General features: G+C 43.5%; 1 protein-coding gene across 6 annotated transcripts; it reads right to left on the reverse strand.

The window, feature by feature from the left end:
- Positions 1-4,560: 4,560 nt before the first annotated feature.
- KBTBD3 (kelch repeat and BTB domain containing 3) lies at positions 4,561-22,616 on the reverse strand. 6 transcript variants are annotated; one of them, XR_013231723.1, is made up of 5 exons: positions 22,374-22,444; positions 17,142-17,328; positions 14,199-14,446; positions 7,699-12,514; positions 4,561-7,575 (listed from the first exon to the last, which is right to left on the reverse strand). XR_013231723.1 is itself a non-coding variant. In XM_077341564.1 (4 exons), the coding sequence occupies exons 3-4, from the start codon at positions 14,420-14,422 to the stop codon at positions 10,912-10,914; spliced, it is 1,827 nt and encodes a 608-aa protein (XP_077197679.1). In that variant the 5' UTR covers positions 14,423-14,446; positions 17,142-17,204; positions 22,417-22,616; the 3' UTR covers positions 10,865-10,911. The 6 variants fall into 6 exon arrangements, 5 of the variants coding, with proteins under 5 accessions (XP_077197679.1, XP_077197676.1, XP_077197675.1 ...); XM_077341564.1 differs by lacking the exon at positions 4,561-7,575 and having other exon boundaries at positions 10,865-12,514; positions 17,142-17,204; positions 22,417-22,616; XM_077341561.1 differs by lacking the exon at positions 4,561-7,575 and having other exon boundaries at positions 10,865-12,514; positions 17,142-17,204; positions 22,374-22,464.
- Between the last annotated feature and the right edge of the window lie 24 nt (positions 22,617-22,640).

Raw genomic sequence — 22,640 nt, forward strand, 5'->3', positions numbered from 1 at the left:
TTTCTCTTTCCCCCAGAGTCCGCTTCTGTCGTGCCTATTGGCTCGAAGATCTGCTCGTCTCCTTTCATTGGCTGAGGGAGAAGGTGGTCGGTGGTCGCCCCGCCCATCCTTCCCGCCTTTGCCAATCTTCCAAGGGAGAGAGAATGGGACGAGCCGCGGGAGGGGGAGGGGCCATAGCGAACCCGCCTTTTGTTCTGCTTCCGTCGTGTCGGGGCAATTTCCTTGGCCAGGGAGTGAAGGGGCGTCTTCGGGTTTTATGGTAGTTTATAGTGAGATTCGAACCCCGCACGCTGCCCAGGAAAGGGGAAGCCCCTTATAAGGCGTGTAAAGCGGCTTGCTCCTGTGGCCTGTTTCTATGGAAACAGGCGGGGCTGAGACCGGGGGGGGGGGTCCTGCAAGTTTCCGCAGCTGGAATTCCTTCTGCCTGCCCGCCGAGTTTCCCTCCAAAAGTGCTTATGAAGGGGTCAGTGACAGGAAGCAGAAAGTAGGATGAAATGCACTGAGCCACCCTCGGAGTAGTCGCCGCCCCCCCTCTCCCAAATAATCAGATAAGCGCCAGTGCTATTTTATTCCCTCATAAATCATCTGGAATCGGAGATGCCGCCCAATTATTCAGTTTGCTGGAAATTAAGCAGGATTGCAAAAAGCAGCAATCTGGGGGAGTGGGCAACAACATGCAAATATTACAAAACGTTGTGAAACGGTGAAGTGGTGGAGGTGGGAAAAGAATCCTGATTTAAAATATCCATCCATGGGGTTTTCACGTGAAGTGACCGCCCATAAAAGGCACTAGGCTCTTAGGGAATAGCTTGTCAAAACTGTATAGCAGCTAAAAGGATAAGTTAGAAAACATTGGTAAATACACTGGAAATCTGGTTCGACTAAACTACATTTCTGGTCAGCCCATCTTAAAAGGATATAGAACTGGAAGAGGTGTAGAAAACCAACCGAAATGTGGATGGGCTTGAAATAGTATTTAAAGGTAAAGGTATCCCCTGTGCAAGCACCAAGTTATGTCTGACCCTTGGGGTGACGCCCTCCAGCGTTTTCTTGGCAGACTCAATACAGGGTGGTTTGCCAGTGCCTTCCCCGGTCATTACCGTTTACCCCCCAGCAAGCTGGGTACTCATTTTACCGATCTCGGAAGGATGGAAGGCTGAGTCAACTTTGAGCCGGCTGCTGGGATTGAACTCCCAGCCTCATGGTCAGAGCTTCAGACAGCATGTTGGCTGCCTTACCACCCTGCGCCGCAAGAGGCTCTAAATAGTATTTACACCACAGCAAACAGACAGCCAAATTTGCCGTTACCATCAACATAAATAGGCCCATTTCCTGCCATCCTTCAGATAAGGCCTGTACTCCAAGATAGCTCAGTTTACCTGTTTGTTTTAGATTTACCAATAAGGCAGGGGGAATGACCTGTTACCTACAAAGAGCCTTGCCTTCTTTCCTGAAACATGGGGCAGGTCCCATACTGGGAAATGGAGCACAGAGCTACAGGTTGCTCCTGAGCAAATGAGTATCAGTGGTTTGGAGTCCAAACTTTGGACCATCTCTATGTAGAAAGGTTACAAGGCTTTCCATTTTGAAATAAAAACAGCCAGAGAGGAGACATGATATAACACTTTGTGTAGGGTAGAGCAAGTGACTAGCCACTAAAAAAAAGCAGAAAGGGTAAAAATACTCTGGGCCTGTCAGAGAACCAGCTTAGTATAGTGGTTAAGAGTGGTCCCTTTAATCTGGAGAACTGGATTTGATTTCCCACTCCTCTGTGTGCAGCCAGCTGGGTGCCATTGAGCCAGTCACGGTTCTCAGAGCTCTCTCAGCCTCACCTACCCCATAGAATATCTTATGTGGAGAGGAAGGGTAGGCGATTGTAAGCCACTTTGAGAGTCCAGGTAGCAGAAAGTGGGGTACAAATATTTTTCCCCATCTTTGGTTTCTTATCATTTCATCCATCATTAGGCAGAAGTGGTTTTTGAACTCTAAAGAAAAATGATTTTCCAAAGTTGAAGTGTTCTTCAAAAGATCCAGAAGGAAAAATAAGTTGTATCTGGCAGAAATCAGTGATTTTTGCAAAATCAAACCAAACCATCTGATCTATTAGCTTCCCGGTCAGAACCCACCAGCCAAGCAGCAATGGACCATCTTTGTAAGCCCCCTGAAAGCAGAGCAGGCAACTTGTTATATTTGTTTCATGCTATTAAAATGTATTTATTTAAATGCATGCTTTTATACACATTTTATGTTTTATTCTACTGTAAACTACCTTAAATCTCACAAGTTAGGGTGATTACTAAATAAAATAATAACAATAATCCTAAAGAATGGGGGTGTAGTGACAATATGTTGGAAGGGTAATGAAGGGTGTTTCAATAAAGCAGATTCCAATTAAGAACCTGCCTTTTTCAATTATGGAGGAAGTATAGAGGGCTGGCAGCCATTCTGGAAGGTGTTCAATCCTGGAGCCATAAACCTTAAATGGTGTCTATTGAAAATCAGTTCCAGAATGGTAGCTGTTAGTCTCTTGAAGGAAAAAAAATCCAAAAATCTAGTGGCACCTTAAAGACTAACAAAATGTATTTTAACATGGGGTTTCATGAAAAACTGGGGTTTGCAGATTAGAAATTATAGTGTGCAAGGATATTCAAGTCTCTTTTTCGGCCAGAGTGAAATAAAGTTTTAATTTCTTGAGTTTTCATTCCCCACTTTTGTGACCCAGCCAAATATGTTCCAGCTCCTGACACAAAGAATGGCACCTGAAAGATTTATAACAACATTCAAATCAAGCCAACTCTTCCACTCTGCACACCGCCCCATGATTTTTGTTATAAAATCTCCAAATTGATTTCCTGCTCATAAACATGTAAGAAATGAGCTCTGACTCATGAGAGCTCATACTGGAATAAATTTTGTTAGTCTTTATAGTTCTCTTGAAACTCTAATCTGTTAAATGAACAATGGTGATGGATAGTCCTACTTTCAAGTTTAATGGAAAGCTTTGTGGGTCCAGGGGAACGCAGATGAGAAATGATACGCTAAAACCATCAGATATTTTTAAGACAGAAAGAAGCCACAGCTTTATAGAGCAGGGGTAGTCAACCTGTGGTCCTCTAGATGTCCATAGACTACAGTTATATACAGGGGACCCTCCTATCACTGTGGAATCCCGCCCATACGAGACCATGCAGTAAGAAGTAGACTGCATGATTCCTACTCTGTGCTCCCCCACCCCCAGAGTCCACAAAAGCAGCATCGAGATAGTGACTTGTCTTTATAGATACTGTAGTAGCTATATCTTAGTTAAGTTTAAGTTTCTAAGAATATTGTTTATTGGCAGGGAAAACAGAATGTACCACCAATTCAACAGAAATGGGACCTTGCATCCAAGCTACTGACAGGAGTGGGATTCAGAGATCCCAACTAGGGTTGTGCGCTTTGGCCGCCTTGGTGAGCCCTGCAGCTCGAGGCGGCCAGCGTGCAACCCTATCCCAACCATGGTCCTGTGGTACCATATGGTACCATAAAGGCCCTTCGTACTGCAGCGTGGCAGTTTTCAAAATAGCCACTGTTTCTGGCTCTGAGAGAAGAAAAAAGGTTTTTTTTTTAATGAAAATCCTACCCTTATTTAGACTGGTTGACCTGCTACCTCTCAAAGTGGCAAATGATGAGATGGGAAGGGGAGGGGCCCCAGCCCATTTAAACCTGTGTCATCTAAGGTTCCTCTCACTTAAGGAGGGTGTGACAGGGAAGCATAGCCAGCTGACATCACTTCCTGGTACCTCAAAGCCTGGACAATATTTCAGTGGTGCCTCCATGGTCAAAAGTTGAAAAAGTAAAGTAACTAAATACTGTGCTGCTGTTTGTTGGGTTAGGGTGGAAAACAGTGCTTACGCCTATAAAGGAAGCATACACTAAGACGGGGTGACCAAATTGTAGGTCTCCAGATGGTCATGGCCTACAGTTCCCATGAGCCCCTGCAGCATGGCAGGGGCTCATGGGAATTGTAGTCTGTGGCCATCTGGGGTACCACATTTTGACCACTCCTGCATGAAAACATGATTCTGTGTAATGGGTATCACCCAACTAGCTGCCCTCTCCCACACTCCCGCTCAGAACAATGTATGTGCAGCAGCACAGATCAGCTGCTTCATACTTAATGGTGTTTACTGCTCCAGACACTGGTGTATACAAAGGACATATTTTTGATGCATAAACTTGGACTCAGCTCTAAAGATCCCTAGCTAGCTTAATCAAGGTTTTTGCTGTCAAGTAATACTTCCAGGATTGAAAAGGACTATAAGAACTATAATATGCTTCATAGAACAAGAAGTGCCACCAAAATTTTAATACCCATAACTTTCAATCCTGTTGATTTCCGTGGAATCTTACCTCTACATAACTGTGTTTAGAATCACTGGTACAGCCTGAGTCTAATCCTATTTATTCAGAAGCATGTATGCGTAGGCTCGCAGCTTTTCTTTTTCATTATGAAGAACTAAATTAAAATGGAAGATGATTCTTCAGCATGAGATACATATTGTCTATCTCACACATTCATTCAAGGACAATGTGCTTTTATTCCATAAAATAATCAACATCCCAGCATTCATATTACTGCTGTCAGGGTTTTTTAAACACAATAATGAGCATTACAGAACACCAGCATCGTAGCATCACTGATATCAGCTTGTCCTTGTTCTGAGACAGGTGAAGACAATTAACATAAGGAAAATCTTGAACATCATCTTAATATACTAGCTGAAAAATTCTGCAGTTGTTTTTTGCACAGACGCATGTATTGTAGCGAGAATACTGAAAATATGCCAGTTTATCTACTGTAACTATGCTGGCTTTTAAGCAAAACCCCACTGGAAGTTTCTCAAAATCTGGATGAAATGATCCATGCATTCTCAGACAGTGTTAGTGTTAAAACAGTAAATCAGTGTTAAGCCTGTCATGGTTCCCAATCAATCCGTAAACCATGAGCAATGTAGCTTTGAGAAGAGCATAAGGCAGGAATCCCTGACTTTTTTTAGTCTGCAGGCATTTTTGGAATTCTGACACAGGGTAGAGAGTGCAATGACAAAACAGCTGCTGGGAAGTGCAGCCAATGTAACTGTCAAGAATACTCTAGCAGTATTTCTTCATCTCGGATATAAGCTCTGTTTAATGGAATGCCTTTTAAAATTAATAAATTGTTTAAGAACAGCTGATTTCAGAGGTCTTACACACAGATACTGAATACTGACACGTTGGGGGTAGGGTGTCTCCCAAGTTCCAAGGTGGGTGGGATGGAATTGATGAAAATCAGTGCAACTTTAGATATGAGTTCTGTGTTTTATTACTGGCGACCTCTGAGCCAACAGGACTCAAACCCCATTAGAACACAACCTCAGATGTTCTTTAAAGGAAGTTATAATTGTTCATCACACTTGAAATAATAGGGTGGAAAACGATAGTGTAGCTGTACCATCTGTTTTATCATGTACCACTGCATCATTCTTTATCCGACTCTGTTACTGAAAGATCCTATTTTTCCAAACCATAAAATGAAGTACTTGTAAGACACCTGACCATCAAGGCCATATTAGTGCTTATGCTAACAGAATTACATGATTAGAACAAGAATTCGATTGACTATCCCAGTTCTACTTCCTGTAGACATAATGGTTCTTAGATGTGTAAAATGACCTACATTGTACAAAAACAACAGCAAAAAATATGGCATTTTGACATTAACACTTGTGATTACTGTCGAAAAAACTTCTATTATACTAAAAAGTTATTCATTATAAATTAATGAGGAAACTATTCAGTGCTCATTACGTCATGCTATATTTTACCTATACTGATAATACAATATGAGTATAAGAACTGTTTTAGTATGATTCTATCATTTTGTTGCAAGTATGATCAGATATATATTTTTTATTTTTTTAGTACAGATTTTTTTTATTATTCTATTAGAATATGACAACATTTTGATATAAAGAAACTACATTAGTAAGGTTATAAACTATACAAACATTTTAGTATAATACCTTGTTCTGTCCCCATGTCACTTATCTTTTTAACTAGTTCCGGTAAGGACCCCATTGTTCTTGTTCATCAATTTTTCCATTGACTATTAAATTGAAAATATAACCAAGCAAGACAGCTAGATAATATTTATTCCAGATTCTTATGGTTATTTTTAGGCCTATAATAGAATGCTTGTTTGCATTTTACACTTGAGCCCTTACAAGACATACGGCCTGGCCCTATCTATTGTTGCTCGGAAATAAATTAACAGACCTTACTACCTACCTTAAAGTATACTGAAAAAAGCAGCCATAGAGAATTAACCAAGAAGTTGCCTCATACTAACTCTGACTCCTGGTCTATCAAGCTCGGTTTTGGCTGTTCCAACTGGCAAAGAGATCTTTCCCATCACAGGCTAAGTGATTCTGTAGCTGGAAATGCCAAGAACTGAACATGGAATTTTCTCCATGCAATCTTTTTTTCTCTCCCACCAAGCCACTCCAAACACATTTCATGTGCTCTTGCAAACGAAGTGATGTATTAGTGCAGGAAAACATGCTCCATCTAGGACAAGCTTTCTCGACCAGGGTTTCATGAAATCCTAGGGTTTCTTGGTGGCCCTGGAAGGGTTTCCCAAATGAGTGAGAGTTAATTCATTCTTATATACTTTTAAAATTTGTTAAACATTAGGGGATATGATCATATAGGATCATGTCAACCTACCTCCCCTTCTTAAAATGACTAATGATGAGCCTGGAGGGGGTAAGAAGGGAAGGGGCATGGGGAGCATGTCCACAGCTCTGCTTCCCAACCATATTCTCTGTGATCGTGCCACTTCTGGGGTTTCTTGAAGCCTGAAGAATGTTTCAGCGGTTTCTCAGTAGTAAAAAAAAAAAAAGAGAGAGAGAGAGATAAAGGCTGATCTAGAACAACAGGATCATATAAGAAAGAAGCCAGTGATGAGAAGTCTGGAGTCTTGAAACAATCCTTGATCTATGCTGACACCTGTGGGAAAGTATTTTCTGATCCCCAGGAAAACTTCTTTCACCAATTTCTTATGCCTTCACTTTGCTTTCTATGCAAGGCAATTCTAAAGCTGTTTATTTATTTGGATTTTTATACCGCCCATTCTTTACAGCTCTGGGCAGTTTATTCAGAAGTAAGTCCTAACTTCAATAAGTGTTACATCCAAGTAAACATGCACATAAAATACAGCCTTCAGAGGAATAAGGCATAAGTAAATTAGTGCTTGGTGGTGGTGAAATTTACTAAAAGTAATCATGAAAAGTATAAGTGTATATTAGAGGCTCCTCCAGCCATGCCATTGTTACTGATTATTAACTACTCCTTTCTGACTTGATGGTGCAATAGTTCCAGTGTAGTTAGGTTTTACAGAAACTGATTCCATGTAGCACCAAGTCAGCTGAATTTTCATTCATGCTCTTGGTCTTGTTTTAATGGTATTTTGAAACCAAGGACATAAGTTAAGAATTCACAATATTTGTTTTTCCCCCCCCCCCATCTACATTGTTTAAGACAAGGGTAGTCAACCTGTGGGGTCCTCCAGATGTTCATGGACTACAATTCCCATGATCCCCTGCCAGCGTTTGCTGGCAGGGGCTCATGGGAATTGTAGTCCATGAACATCTGGAGGACCCCACAGGTTGACTACACCTGGTTTAAGAGAAAAGTAATTACCCGTTTTATTGGAACAAACTGGAAAGTACTTTGAAATAACAACAACCAAAATTCAGCACTAGTAAAAGCCTTAGATCTATGATTCTCAAGCTGCAAGGACACTTCCGGAAGAAGAGATGGCTGTTACAAAAAGAAATATAAAATCAAAGATACCGAAAGAACTGTCCCCCAAAATGACTGTCAAAATTATTGACATTAAGAACTCTTCCTGCAGCCTTACCATACAGAGGGAAAAAATAACACATTTTGGTAGATATACGGAGAGCTGAAATCTTGTTATTACTGTGGATTGCTCTATTCACAGGAGCCAATTTCAACTACCTGGCCAAGAAGCTGAGTTATTAAATTTAAAAGCTCATTACATAAAAGGGGCCATGGAGTTCCACACCCAAACTACTTTGACTAGCATACTTTAATTCAATGCATTCTGTTCTAATTTGGTGAAAATTTGTGAACAATGCTGCATGCAGGGCTCTGAGAAAATTAGATATCTATTTATATGCTGCCATAATTACCCAGAAATCAGGTTAAGCCATCAAATCCATCTATTTGCTTCTCTGCTCACTCTGACAAGCATGGGTCATGCACCCATGCCACAACCCCTGATGAGAGATGGAAGTTCTAGACCGCTTGGGGAAATTCAAAAACAATAAATCTACTAACCCATATACCTAACCTTTCACTACATTCAGCCATTGTACCAGAAGTCTTGAAAGTAGCAAATATTATCACAACTCTTAAAAAGGAATCCAGAGGGGAGCCAGGAAATTACAGGCAGACCTGCTTAACATCTGTCCCAGAAAAATTAATAGAAACTGTAATCAAAGAATTATTAGATACATAGAGAAAAAAAGCCTGTTAAAGGGAAATCTTCATGGCTTCTGCAAAGGGAAGTACCTGCCTCACAAACCTTTTGGAGTTCTTTGAGAAAGTGAAGAGGAATGTAGACCATGTTGACTCTACACTTGGACTTTCTAAAGGCTTTTGACAAGGTACCTCACCAAAGACTTAGCAGTCATGAAATAAGTGGGCAAGTTCTGTCATGGGTCAAAAAAGGATCAAATGAGAGGAAGCAAAGAATAAGAATAAATGGGCAGTTATCACAATGAAGGGAAGTAAGCAGCAGAGAGCAGAAGAATCAATACCAAGCCCATTAGTATTTAGTTTGTTCATAAATGTTCTGGAACTAGTGGTTTGCAGTTGACACAGAATTATTCAGAACAATGAAAACCGCTGATGACAGGGAAGAGCTCCAAGAGGATCTCACAAAATCGGGCGAGCTGGCAACCATGTGGCCAATGAAGTTCAGTGCTGGTAACTGGAACCAATGCATATCGGAACCAAAAACATCCTGAATTCAGCGATAGACTAATGAAGTCTGAATTTGCTGAGGCTGAGGGGGAAAATATCTTGACGTTGTAGTAGCTCAATGGAAGTGTCTATCCAGGGTGCTCCAGCAGCAAAAAAAAGGTCAAACTCTCTGTTGGGGGATATTAGAAAAGGGATTGAAAATAAAATGACCAGTATTATAATGCCCCTGTCTAGATCTATGGTGTCACCTCATTTGGAATACTGTGTGCAGTTCTGGTCACTATCTCCAAAAGGATAGCAGAGCTGGAAAAATTACAGAGGGGGGCAACCAAAGTGAATACAGCATTGGAACACCTTCCCAGTGAAGGAAGGCCAAAGAGTGTGGGACCTTGCATTCTAGAAAAGAGATATCTAAGAGGAGGCATTATAGCGATTCACAAAATTATGTATGGAGTGCAGAGACTTAACAAAGAGAAATTGTTCTCCCACTCCCTAAATACTAGGAGTTGAGGGCATCCAATGAAGCTGATGGGCAGTAGATAGGGGATAGACAGTGAGTGATTAAAATGTGGAATTTGCTACCAGATGATATAGTGATGGTCACAGGAATAAATTGCTTTAAAAGGGGATTAGGCAGATTTCTGGACAGTAGGTTTATCAGTGGTGACTTAAGGGATCCTCCACATTCAGAAGCAGTATACCTCCGAATACCAGTGCCATGAAGCAATATCAGAGAAGGCTTCAGTCCCTATGCCCTATTGTTGGAACTCCGTAGGAATTGGTTGGTCATTGAGATAGGATGCTGGAATAGATGAATTCCTGATCCTGTGAGGCTCGTGTTCTTATCCCCCCCCCCCACTGGACAAAGAAAACTTCCAACTTTACAGTTCTTTATTTACTGGAAAAGCCGGGTCTGTCCAAAAATAATATCAGCATACTGTTGATTTGTTTTCTCTTTGTTTTACTTTGGGGAAAATTGTTTCCAAGTCCCTTCAAGGAGTTTGCGCCAGCCCACTGGATTTCAATTTAGTTTCTTTGAAAAGCTGCTCGGCAAACCATACCCCAAATTACTTTTAAAACTCCTATTTCGAAAGTAGTTTGTTGTATGGCATAAGAGCTGTCATTTAAGATAAGACCATCAAAAGCACCTGGGGCTAAAGGAAGTACATCATTTATTTTAGATAACTTATAGGCTGCTATCAGTCCAAGACCTTCCAGTCCATTTATATTCATCAGCAGATGCAACAAAAGTAAAAATTCATGCCAAAATGTCATGTAAAAAAAATTGCACAAGAACTTCCAATAATTAAAGGACCCTCCTCCTTCATATCTATATTCAACTCAACAGAGAAGGCAGGTCTTGACTGTCATTTCTTGATCCCTCACCATGGTGTTGGAGCAGAAGTACCATTCTGCTAACAGTGGAGCCATCCAATAATGCAAGGAGCCTTCTATCAGGGTACAGGGAGCCATATTTTAGCTTAGGGGTTCCCAAAGAGGGTGGTAGACCCTGCTAGGGGTGGTGGTGGTGGTGGAAGGATCCAGTGAGGTGGTGGGGGCAGAAACAGCACGTTCCAATAGCAGAAGACTTCATGTGCTGGACAAAGGCTCTACCATTAGTGGAACAGGACCTCTGAATCCAACCTGTGGCCCTTTAATGAAATTGGCAACTGACACAATTTGGCCCTAAGGGAGGTCCCTGAATGTATTCTGATTATGGATACAATATACAAGGTTTGCTCCATCACTGAACTGAATGTAGACAGGAGGAACCAATGCTGGGGAGAGTGTGGCCCCGATTTACAGTGAACCTCAAGTTAAAACGAAATGATAGCATGCAAGTGTTGTGCATTTTAATATAATTCATAAATTGCATCATTACGCTACTGAAAATGACCATGGGTCCCTATATTTATTAAACCAAATCACCTGACAATAAAATTCAGTCAACGCTCTTGGCATGGGTGAGACTTCCTCCCACTCCGACCTACTGCTGTGATAGACTTGCACTTCGTCGGTGATTTCATCAGGAGCGTAATCGCCACCAAGGATGTAAATTTTATCTTCTATCCCAACTGCTCCTGCATTAAAGCCAGCACATTCAAAAGAGCCTTCCCCTTTCCAGACACAAGTATCTGGACAAAAGCTATAAACTTTGTAGGTAGAAAGGTCGCAGATGTACAAGGTGCAATTCACTGGAACCGCCTTGATTAATGTTGCGTGAAAGAATTGCCCAAATTCTGCTACCAACTCAGACCACTGATCAGTTGCGGCATTATACTTAAAGAAGCAATCGAGAGATGGATTAAAAGCATCAGTAATTTCCACTTCAGAGCCGAGGACATAAATTATACTCTGACATGCACTTGCTTCTGGGTAATATATGCCTCTTGGTAAAGGACTCACAGATTTCCATTCGCTAGCAAGAGGATTGTACGTTTCTACGTCCAACAGGCTTTTCTTTCCCCGAGAGGCCCTAGTCTTTCCCCCTATCACAAACAGCTGATTTAGGGTCACAACAGATGCGTGCATCGTCCTTGGCTTTTTCATAGGAGACACCGACGAGATGCTGTCACTTGCTGGACAGTAACACCAGGCCTGGTTGGTAGCATCATGAAACGTTTCGCCAATGTGAAGTCTTATCGTCCGGCAACATTTCCCCTTGCATCCTCCCGTTATAAATATTTTCTCACCGTAACTAGACAAACTCGATCCCGGGAGATCGGTTATGTGAGCGTGCGTCAGTTCTTTCCATCTGTTAGCTTGAATGTTATAGCAAAATGTGTGTTGAAAGACGCCATTTTCCTCGGTTTTGTGAACCAGGATGTACTTCTCTGTCGTTGACGGGCGAGCATCCGGAAACAAGCCGCCGAAGGCCTGCACAGATTCGATGGCTTCCTTGACGACTCCTAGGCAGCCGGTGCTTTCCAGCAGCCGTTCTTCAGAGCACAAGAAGTCCTGCAAAACCTCTTCAGGCAACTGATGCAACTTGACTGATTTCATCAAGTAGGGAAGGTGCCGCTGTCGTGTTTCCAAGTTATGCTTTGTCCACTGAAGGACGGCTTTCAACACGTGTTCCTCATCTGGGACATTGAGCCCATCAGCGCCTAGACATTTACGCAACGCCTCAGGATTCATTTCCAAGAAATCGTTCGTTTGGAGCAGCAAGGAAAAATGGCGTTGGGTGAACTCTAGGGCACGGTTGAACAACTGAATGGAACCATAACTTTCAGATATGGACAACAGCTGCAAACAGTTGACAAGATCAATGCTCTTAATTAGAAAGTCACTGCAAGCTTTGGAAAGAAGAGAAACTTGGAGGAAGGATGAGAGTTGAAAGAACATTTCTACATTGTCGTTTGTTATCTGTGTCCTTCCAGTGTAGGCGTAATCTAGAAAAGCCTTCACTGCTGCGGGTGATAAATTACTAATAGTAACACTCCCGTTGTCTCTTTCTTTCATGTTAACTTCAAACATGGCCCTGCAGTTAAAAAACAGAGAAGATCAACACACAATAAATAATCTCCAATATCTGGCCTGTCTCAGCAGAGGGAAAGATAACAATAACGAAAATTGCACAGGATTGTATGTGTCGCTTCATAAGGTAGAGGATAACACAAGGTGAGTTACTAGTTCAGTGAATGAATACATAACTGCTTCGATACAAACATGGTATTAAACGCACAGTTAATGTTTCATTACTAACAAGTTTTTGCCATTTTTATTCAGTTCAATACAATAAAATGAGGGTTCATCATCTTGAAATGTGATACAGGATTTTGTCATTGCCTACAAAGGTGAAATCACAAGTCAGAATCCAAAGACCTCCTTGAGGTTCCTCAATGACCTGGATATATCCAGTAGAATGTTATTATTAATTTTTTGGAACAACCTTCCCATCCTATTCTACATTGGAAATTCCCCTTAGTTTCAAGGACAGTTTGCCATGCACATGCAAGTCAGTCAAGGTCATTGTTGTCTGCACTGATTGGCAGCAGCTTTCTAGGGTCTCAGGTTAAGGTCTCTCGCATCACCACCTATCTGCTCATTTTATCTGGAGGCAATGGGGAAGAAGAAGAAGAAGAAGAAGAAGAAGAGTTGGTTCTTATATGCCGCTTTTCTCTACCCGAAGGAGGCTCAAAGCGGCTTACATTCACTTTCCCTTCCTCTCCCCACAACAGACACCCTGTGGGGTGGGTGAGGCTGAGAGAGCCCTGATATCACTGCCCGGTCAGAACAGTTTTATCAGTGCCGTGGCGAGCCCAAAGTCACCCAGCTGGCTGCATGTGGGGGAGCGCAGAATCGAACCTGGCATGCCAGATTAGAAGTCCGCACTCCTACCCACTACACCAAACTGGCTCTCAGGACTGAACGTGGGATCTTCTGCATGCAAAGTAGATGCTCTGCCACAGAGCTATAGCCTTTCCCTCTTAAAAAGGACAGCTTTAAAAAGGCCTATTGGATCTTCTTTTTTAAAAAAAGCTACCAAAATGTTCTTTGGACTCATGGAATCAGCTTCACAGTTCCTTTGTTCTGGCCATAAGATTGTACAATATTAGTGGGTTATTCACTGAGCTGCTAAACAGATGCATTTTCGTGTATAGGTTGCTTTTAAACTTCTTCAGGGTATGATCTGAAGACACGTCACAGTAACCGTTCTGAAGCTAAGCAGTTATGGATCTAGTCCATGCCCAGGTGTTGCTTTGAGTTTCCCAGCAGAAGACAAGCAGGATCTGAATTACATATTTTTTAAAAATGTAAAGTATAAGAGAACAGTGTATTTCTTGTTACTTTTTGTTATTGAAAGACAAAGCAATATTGAACTAGCCAAGAAGATGTGGCTTTTAATCCAGATGGGAATGTGAATCCCCATCTGGAATTGTTTTATATACATCTAATGTTGAGAGGGTACCAATTTGGAGGTAACAATATTGAGTATCATCTACTAAAGAGGTAATGATAACAAGGTTTTCACTGTCAAATGGATTTTAGGAAGGTTTTCTCTCTAAAGATGTACTCCATTCTACTTTTAGAGGCCAACAGTAAAACAAAAATCATTTCAAAATGTTATGTCTAAAATGTGCATGACCCAGCTACATCCCCCCCCCCCAGTAATACTCTCAAAATATCCACAGGTATAAGTGTCATTTTAGAAAGTGATTTACCTGAAAAAGTCACTGCTTGCTGCTAGTACACAACGATGACATGGGATTATTTCATCTTTCACAAGTATTTTGAAGTCAAAAAAGATGTTTTGATCTCTGAAGCTTTGCAGGACCTTTAAGATTTGCTGCCCATGGCCTTCAGCTACCAAGGAGTTGATTTTCTTTTCAGGGGTGGAGATCCCGTTGCAAGTTGGAGCACTAGCAGAATCGTACCGGTTGGCCATGGCTGCTTCACTCTATTCTTACTCCTGAGGGAGGTGAAATAAATAAAGATACCAATACCATGGAGATGATGTTCTTGGCATAATTTGTTGCGATTAAAAAAAATCTATTTCATGAGTTACACATGCAGAAGATGATGATGATAATAAATAATAAGAGTAATAATTTATTTTGAACCTGCCCTTCCAGAGTGGCTCAGCATTCTAAAAACATCATACAAAATAGGTTTAAACATTATTAATCTAAGACTAATATTTTCCCAAAAGCTTGACAGAATAGTTCCGTCGACTGTGATTGAGGAGTATTTTGCCCAACTAGTTGCCCACGACAGAAGAGGTGTGCAGATCTCCATTAGAACTGCGAGAGTAATGGGAATGCAGATTCCCTACCCAAGTGGTACAGTTATGCTTGCCAGTCTTCAGGTGGCACCTAGTCTTCTACTATTACATCTGATCTCCAGGAAGCACCGTGACCTGGATAGGCCAGCCACATCCCTTCTCATCTGGAAAGCTAAGCAGGGTCAGCCTTGGTGAGTGTTTGGGTGGGAGACCTCCAAGGAAAGCTAGGGCCATGATGTGGAGCCAGACAATGGCAAGCTATCTCAAAACATCTCCTGCTTGGCAGGCAGACAATCCCACAATCATAGGAACTATCTATACAATAGACATGTTATAAATTTAATTAATTAATCAAGACAACCAAGATCCTCTGGAGAAAATGGCTGCTTTAGAGGGTGGACCCTGCTGAAGCCCCTCCCTTCCCCAAAACTTTGCCCTCCCCAAGCTCAACCCCCATCCCAGACCTGGTAACCCTAGGTATAGTGCAGGGCGGGATCTTACTGGTATCATGCCTAGGGCGATGCTATGCCAGTTTGGGATAAATGTGTTTCATAGTAACCAGCATGGCCTTGTAATGCTGCATCACCTTCCAGTTGTCCATTCTCTCCTTCATATTTGAGTAACTGTTGTTATGATTTTAGCATGTTTTATTTTACTGTGTAATTTTATCAGGAACTTGTCAGAGATTAGGGAGTCTGTTGGCAGGCTTGTTTATTGACTAAGCTCGCTGACATATTACGTTGCGAACAGCCAGCAGCTACGTATTCCACTAACAGCATAATTGTATGCACAGTCTAAACTCACTGATTTAAAAAGAGAGGAGTAACTCTGCTAGGATTGTAGTGTAAAAGAGGCTTGAATAAAGGAGGCTACTGAGCTGACAGCAGCCCGTGGCTTTTATTTATTTATTTGATTTATATCCCACCCCTCGCCCAGCATCTCAGGGTGGCTAACAACATAAATAAAATACAACATAGGTGCATTAGTGCCTTTTTAAAACCGTAAAATATAAGTATACACACTCAACCAAACTAGGAATAATAACCACCCCCCACCACCAGTATTCATGTGTCAATCCAGTAGTTGCCATGGCAGTTCCGGATGAACGGTGAAAAGGGGAGTGTGCATGTAGGGGGCAGCTTGTAGTTGTTTATTTATGTCTTTGCTGGCCTCAACCAAAGTTCCGATGGAAGAGTTCCATTTTACAGGCCCTGCGGAACTGCTGGAGTTCTGACAGGGCTCTGCTCTCACTTGGGAGCTCATTCCGCCAGTCTGGGGCCAAGACTGAAAAGGCCCTGGACACTTCTTTGGGGCCAGGGATCACAAGCCTGTTGGCTGAGTATAGTGCCTTCAAGGGATATCTCCCGACAGGCGGTCCTTAAGATATGCTGGACCTGGACTGCATATGGCCTTAATACCAACACCTTAAACCTGATTGGGAATTCAACTGGGAGCCAATGCGGCTGCTGAAGAACTGGTATTATGTGGGCCCTGTATGGTGTCTGAGTGAGGACCTGGGCAGCTGTGTTCCTGCTTATTGGAGGACCCCTGGGGAAATCCGAAGCACCCATTCTTTGGGGCCCTTTCCTATTTCTTTGTGAAAATATCAAAGATCAGCCCAAGTCCTTCAAAAGTGAAGGTAGAGATAGAAGAATGACCATATTTTGGTTATTTATTTATTTCCTCCATTAATAGTCCATCCTTCTCACTGAAGGTCAAAGTGAATTTTTAAACAATGCAACAGAAATAGTATTGCCTTATTTTTTCCACACACAGAAATGCAAGACAAAAAGAACAGCTGGTTTTCTTATACCCTGCTTTTCACTACCCAAAGGAGTTCCAAAGCAGTTTACAAACAGCTTTTCCTTCCTCTCCCCACAAGAGATACCCTGAGAGGTAGGTGGGACTGAGAGAGCTCTGAGAGAACTTTTTTGCCAGAACAACCCTAAGAAAACTGCATCTAGCCCAAGGTCTCTTGGCTGCATGTGGAGGGGTGGAGAAATCAAACCCGGTTCTCCAGATTAGAGGCCATCGCTCTTATCCACCATACCACACTTGCTAAAAGAAACAAAAGACAACAGATGTTTACAGAAGATATGGACTGAACAATCATGCAAAAAGGAACCTTTCTTTCGAGAGCTCTAATAGTACTGCCCTGTGAGAAAAGCTCTAAGAAAACTGTGATTGGCCCAAGGCCCTCCAGCTGGCTGCATGTGGAGGAGTGGGGAACCAAACTTAGTTCTCCAGAGAAGAGTCAACTGCTCTTAACCTCTACACCATCTCTCAAACATTTGTAAGGACATTCCTCTTCCTACTAGCTTCAGAGGAAACTGCAGGATTGGGCCAATAGCCTGATTACAAGTAGAAATGCTGCATAACCCACCTGAGTCTGAGACTGTCTCAATATGTGACTTGCTGGGAGATCAAAACGCTTTACGTGCGATTGCTGCTGAAATCAGAGAAAAAGACTAGAGATCTGGGAGACAAGAGGGAGGAAAGACGGAAGAAAGGGTAGGAGACAGAAACAGAGAGATGGGCATGGAGGAGAAAGTGGACGGCAGAAAGAAGTGCTATGGTCCAAAACAATATAGCAGATTAATAGAAAATAAAAGGAAAAAGGAAACGGCAAGTTAAAAATAGTAGCAAACATATTTTCCTCCATTAAGCAGAAATGCAGAACATAGAATCATAGAGTTGGAAGGGGCCATACAGGCCATCTAGTCCAACCCCCTGCTCAACGCAGGATCAGCCCAAAGCATCCTAAAGCATCCAAGAAAAGTGTGTATCCAACCTTTGCTTGAAGACTTCCAGTGAGGGGGAGCTCACCACTTCCTTAGGCAGCCTATTCCACTGCTGAACTACTCTGACTGTGAAATTTTTTTTCCAGATATCTAGCCTATATCGTTGTACTTGTAGTTTAAACCCATTACTGCGCGTCCTTTCCTCTGCAGCCAATGGAAACAGCATTCTGCCCTCCTCCAAATGACAACCCTTCAAAGAGGGCTCTCATGTCCCCTCTAACATGTTAACAAAATAAGTTAATGAAATTAGACTGGCACACTCCTGCATTAAATGCATGTTGCTGTATGCAAGGAATGAGCCAGCTCTCCTGGCATGACATGCCAACCCCAAGACTTCTCAAGGGGGCATGGAGTTCCAGGCGATGCATACGTACATTATACCTTCTGCAGAGTGATGGCCCAGAGCTTATGCAGTTAGGGCCCTCTGCAGTCAGAGCTTATGCAGTCAGCCAAATTAAAAAAAAAAAATCCAGAGAAAACTCCCTTTATGAGTAACAGGAACAATTAATATTCCGTTATCATTTTCCAATGGCAACATTATATTTGACACCAAGAGACAAGGAGGCACGGGAGCTGGCATTTATCAATAATGCATGTTAGCGTGGCTTTTATTAAACAAAAGGGACACATGTGGGCTTGAAAGGGTTTTTTTTAATGCTTCGGAATTACTTTGGGGAACAGCGGGGGAACCAGCAGGAATTACCGAAATCCCACTGTCCTTGTTGAGATGGGAGTCTCCGCTCTGCAAGGGATGTTGCCTAATTGCACGAACCCACACTGGCTCGACTAATCCAATGAGGCAAAAATAAAGCCTTGAAAAGGAAGCATGGGGGAGAGTTGCTCACGAAAGCAAACATTCAGCGGGGAATGTTTAAGGGAGGGGCTGGCGGGAGGACTGGCGGCTGAAGCTTTCCTAGAACGGTAGAGTCCCTTCCTAAATAGTTTTAATGCCATGAATTTTAATAGTTTGATGCCAAACTTGTGTCTTGCTGCTTCACTTTTACTGGCTAGGGATTCTGGTGTGTGTGTGTGTGGGGGCACAATCTGAGCCTCGGGGGTCCCTGTCAGTGGGCAGGTAATTGTGAATTTCCTGCATTCTGCTGGGGTTGGACTAGATTAGCGATTCCCCAACCTGTGGGCCGCGGACCACATGTGGTCCGTCGACTAACTGAAGGTGGGCCGCGAAGGATGCCTCCCCCCCCCCGGCCCTTTACTTCATCCCCCCCCGGCCCTTTACAACACACTTCGGGTGTCATTGTCTCCCATCACTCCCAGAAGGAACTATCTCGTTGCAGAGAAACAAGCTCAGGGTTCCCATTGAGTTGTCATTGTCATGAGTTAAAATTTCCATGAAAATAAAATGTTTCTTATGTTCATTGTTGTGGCGTGTCTGTATCTTATTTTGAAGGGGTGTTTAAACATTACCATAGCGATCAGAGAGCGTTAGGGCAGTGGTTGAGAGTAGAGTAAACTATCCCCCCACACACCGGGCCTCAGTAAAATTGTCAAGCGTTGAGTGGTCCCCGGTGATAAAAAGGTTGGGGACCACTGGACTAGATGACCCTGTAGGTACCATCCAACCAGCCAGCTTTATGATTCTATGATATGGAGATTGTGCCACCCCCCCCCCCCTATACTCTGAATATGGTTCTTTCTTGAGCTGCTGCCACTGCCAATTTTGACCTAAGCTGACAATTTGATTCCATCTTTCTACAGGATAAGCGCCATCTCCAAACTATTTCATTCATCAAAGCAAAATGATGTGGCTTCCATACACTGGGGGGGGGGGGGGGTAACAGGAGGAGGACTTCTGGAGTTTTGGCCCTGCTGGGGGACCTCTTGATGATCCCTGGAATTTGGTGACTGTGTGACTCAGAGGGCTGGACTGATCCATCATGGATTCTCTCATGTTCTTATGGTTGGCTGGCAGCCCATCTGGTGAACATTCACAGTCAGGAGTAGGGCTGGCTTCTGGAAGGTTACACTGCAGGAAGGTTAGGAGAAAGAAGCTGTGGCAGGGCTCCAGGCTTCTGGCAGAGGGAGAATAGGCTTCTGGCAGAGGTCCGGCCCTCTTGCTCAGGCTTTGGCCACAGACTCTTGAATCCATAGTAAGCAGAGGGAAGGGCTATGGGCTATTAAGAACCAGCCTCCTGTCTCTGTCTCTTATCTCTCCCCCTCCAGCAAACAAACCCTGGATTCCTTTCCTCACAGTTTTAGTCAGAAAAACAGAACCCCCCAAAAGCCCTGCAGCAAGTGAACATTCTCCAAGGAGCATAAATACTAACAAGCTGGCTTGAAGAGGACTGGGGGGGGGGGGGAGAGACAGTAGGAAGTTTAAGTTGGGAATAAGTCTGCAGGCTCCATCTCCTCCCAGCCAGGAAAACCATCAGCGGACTAAACAACTCATGCTTGAGGGTAAGAGAGAACGAGGGAAATGGCCAGTTCCCAAGCCTAGCTAAGGCAGCAGGGGAAATGCCAGGGACCCATTTCAACCCCCACCCGTGGATCCCTGGCGGTCCTCGGACCCCCAATAGGGAAACACTGCTCTAATAACATCCAGAGTCAATTACAGTAGAGCGCTGTATTGAAGCTGTCTTTGAATAGTGTTTGGAAACTTCTGCTGGTTCCAAATAGGCCAGCTAGGATATTAGATGGGTCCCATCACAGTGAACATTCTACCTCGACAATGAAAGATCTTTATTTTCGTGCAACAAACAACAGAAGCAGCCTTGTACTAACTTGAAGACTAACAGGGAGATAAAGGACAGACCGAAAGCTGTGTGCATCAACACTCACTCAACTCAGTGAGCCCCAGAGTGTGCCTCTTGAAGAAGAGAGTTGAGTTTTATACACCACTTTTCACTACCCAAAGGATTCTCAAAGTGGCTTACAATTGCCTTCCCTTCCTCTCACCACAACTGACACCCTCTGAGGTAGGTGCGATTGAGAGAGCTCTCACAGAACTGCCCTGTGAAAACAGCTCTAACAGGATATTTCTAGCCCAAGGTCACCCAGCTGGCTGCATGTGGAGGAGCAAAGAATCAAACCCAGCTCGCCAGATTAGAGGCCGCCACTCTTAACCACTACACCAAGCTGGCTTGGTAGTCCGGAATTCAGTTGTCCATCTGTAACTTTAGAGTCCATTGGTACCTTTAAGACCAACAAAGTTTTATTGAAGGCATGCGCTTTCGTGGGCATGCACACTTCCTCAGATAAAATGTCCTGAGGAAGAGTGCATGTGCAGGAAAGCTCACACCTTGAATAAAACTTGGTTGGTCTTAAACTGGTGCCATTGGACTCCAAATTTGTTCTGCTGCTTCAGACCAACACGGCTATCCACGTGAATCTATCTGTAACTTTGTGAGTCTTCCCAGAAACCCCATAGCTGAGAATGGACTCGGGCAGGGGTAGTCAACCTGTGGTCCTCCAGATGTCCATGGACTACAATTCCCATGAGCCCCTGCCAGCAAACACTGGCAGGGGCTCATGGGAATTGTAGTCCATGGACATCTGGAGGACCACAGGTTGACTACCCCTGGACTTGGGTATATGCCTACAATCCATAGTTACTCGGAAGTAAGTTCTTCTGAAATTCTTATGGATTATTTCCCTCCAGTTGTGTTAAGGGATGTGCTGCAGGGGTCCCAGCAGTCCATCCAATGGATCATAACCAGGATGGTGTTACACACGTAAGCACTGAACACTTTGCTAGAGATCTATTACGCTTTGGCCTGCTTTAAACAAAATGCTGATTTTCTCTTCCCTTTCTTTTTTGTGGGATGCTTGATGCCAAGTATATATTCCCTAATGCCGGATGGAGCACATTTATTGAATAGCCGGGATGTCCTGAGAAGGGTGTTTAAAAGTAGGCAAGAGGGGCCTGAACTTTCCAGATTTTCTTAATGTGGATACCTGCTCTGCCAGACCTTAACTTCCCACCCCCTTCCTGGGGTTCTGCAAGGCTGTTTGGGAAAAGGGGGCTTGGCAAATGATTGCAGGCAGTGGCAAAAAATCATGCAATAGAAGGGATACTACAAAGAGCATGGCAGAGGGGGAAATCCCAAAGAGATCAATTTGTACAGATGTAGCTCCTCTAGTCTAGTCACTCCAATATTAAACATCCAATTAGTTAATTACATCGAAAATTCATATAATTCCAAATTGGAACGCAGTAATCCCCACTAAATGAATGAGCCGGGGTATTTTTTTGTGTGTGTGGGGAAAATCAACCAAATAAAAATGCACCCCCCACACACATCCATTGAATTAAATGGGACCAAGAATACGTGGAGGCAACAGGATGGCGGAGGGAAGGGAGATAACAAAGACTTAGGAGTCCTAGAGCAGGGGTGGCCGAACCGTGGCTCTCTAGTTGTCTTTACACTACAATTCCCATAAATCCTTGCCAGCATGAGCTGGTAGGGTCTCATGGGCATTGTAGTCCATGGGCATCTGGACAGCTACAGTTTGGCCGCGCCTGATTCTAGCCTTGCATTTTGGCACCCACGCGATTTCAACCATCAGCCGTCAATAAGTTATCTATTTTTCCTCTAATAAAACGTAAGGAACACGCCCGATTAGGGCGTCAGCTGTCGTTCTGCGCATGCTCACAAGGGCGCGCATGCTCGGTACCGACAAAGAGGCTCTTCCCGCAAGATCCGCTCTACGGGCCCGCCCTGACGCATCCCCGCCTGAGGACGCGTCTAGTGCCGGAACCGACAGTTACCCGGAGAATGTGACACATAATCGTCTCAAACCCCTCGCTATGAAACCACGAGGCCTTTCCTCCTCCCTGCACGCCAAAAGCCACTCACCAGCGTCTTCTCCCATCTCTCAGGGCACAACCGCAAGACCCACCTTACCAAAGCTAACGCTGACAGGCATTGGCTCCCTTCTCTGCCCGTCGAAGCAACTCTGCTTCCTGGTTGGCAGACGGGCGTGTCATTACACTTTTAGGACCCTCCTCCCGGGGCTTCGTAACGGTTCACGATTCTGTCAAGCTTCGGGACGGCCCTCCAAAGGGTCACGGACTTAAGTGGAACCAAAGCGCTACTTCCGGCTCTTTTGAGTGAGCGTGCGGG

Source organism: Paroedura picta, chromosome 6, assembly GCF_049243985.1.
Source record: "Paroedura picta isolate Pp20150507F chromosome 6, Ppicta_v3.0, whole genome shotgun sequence".
NCBI classification, from domain to species: domain Eukaryota; kingdom Metazoa; phylum Chordata; class Lepidosauria; order Squamata; family Gekkonidae; genus Paroedura; species Paroedura picta.

Bases quoted from the DNA above. Each gene is read 5' to 3' on its own strand.
- KBTBD3 (XM_077341564.1), bottom strand. From the start codon at position 14,422: ATGGCCAACCGGTACGATTCTGCTAGTGCTCCAACTTGCAACGGGATC. The intron at 12,515-14,198 runs GTAAATCACTTT...TTTTAACTGCAG, and splicing joins GCAAGCAGTGACTTTTTCAG to GGCCATGTTTGAAGTTAACA.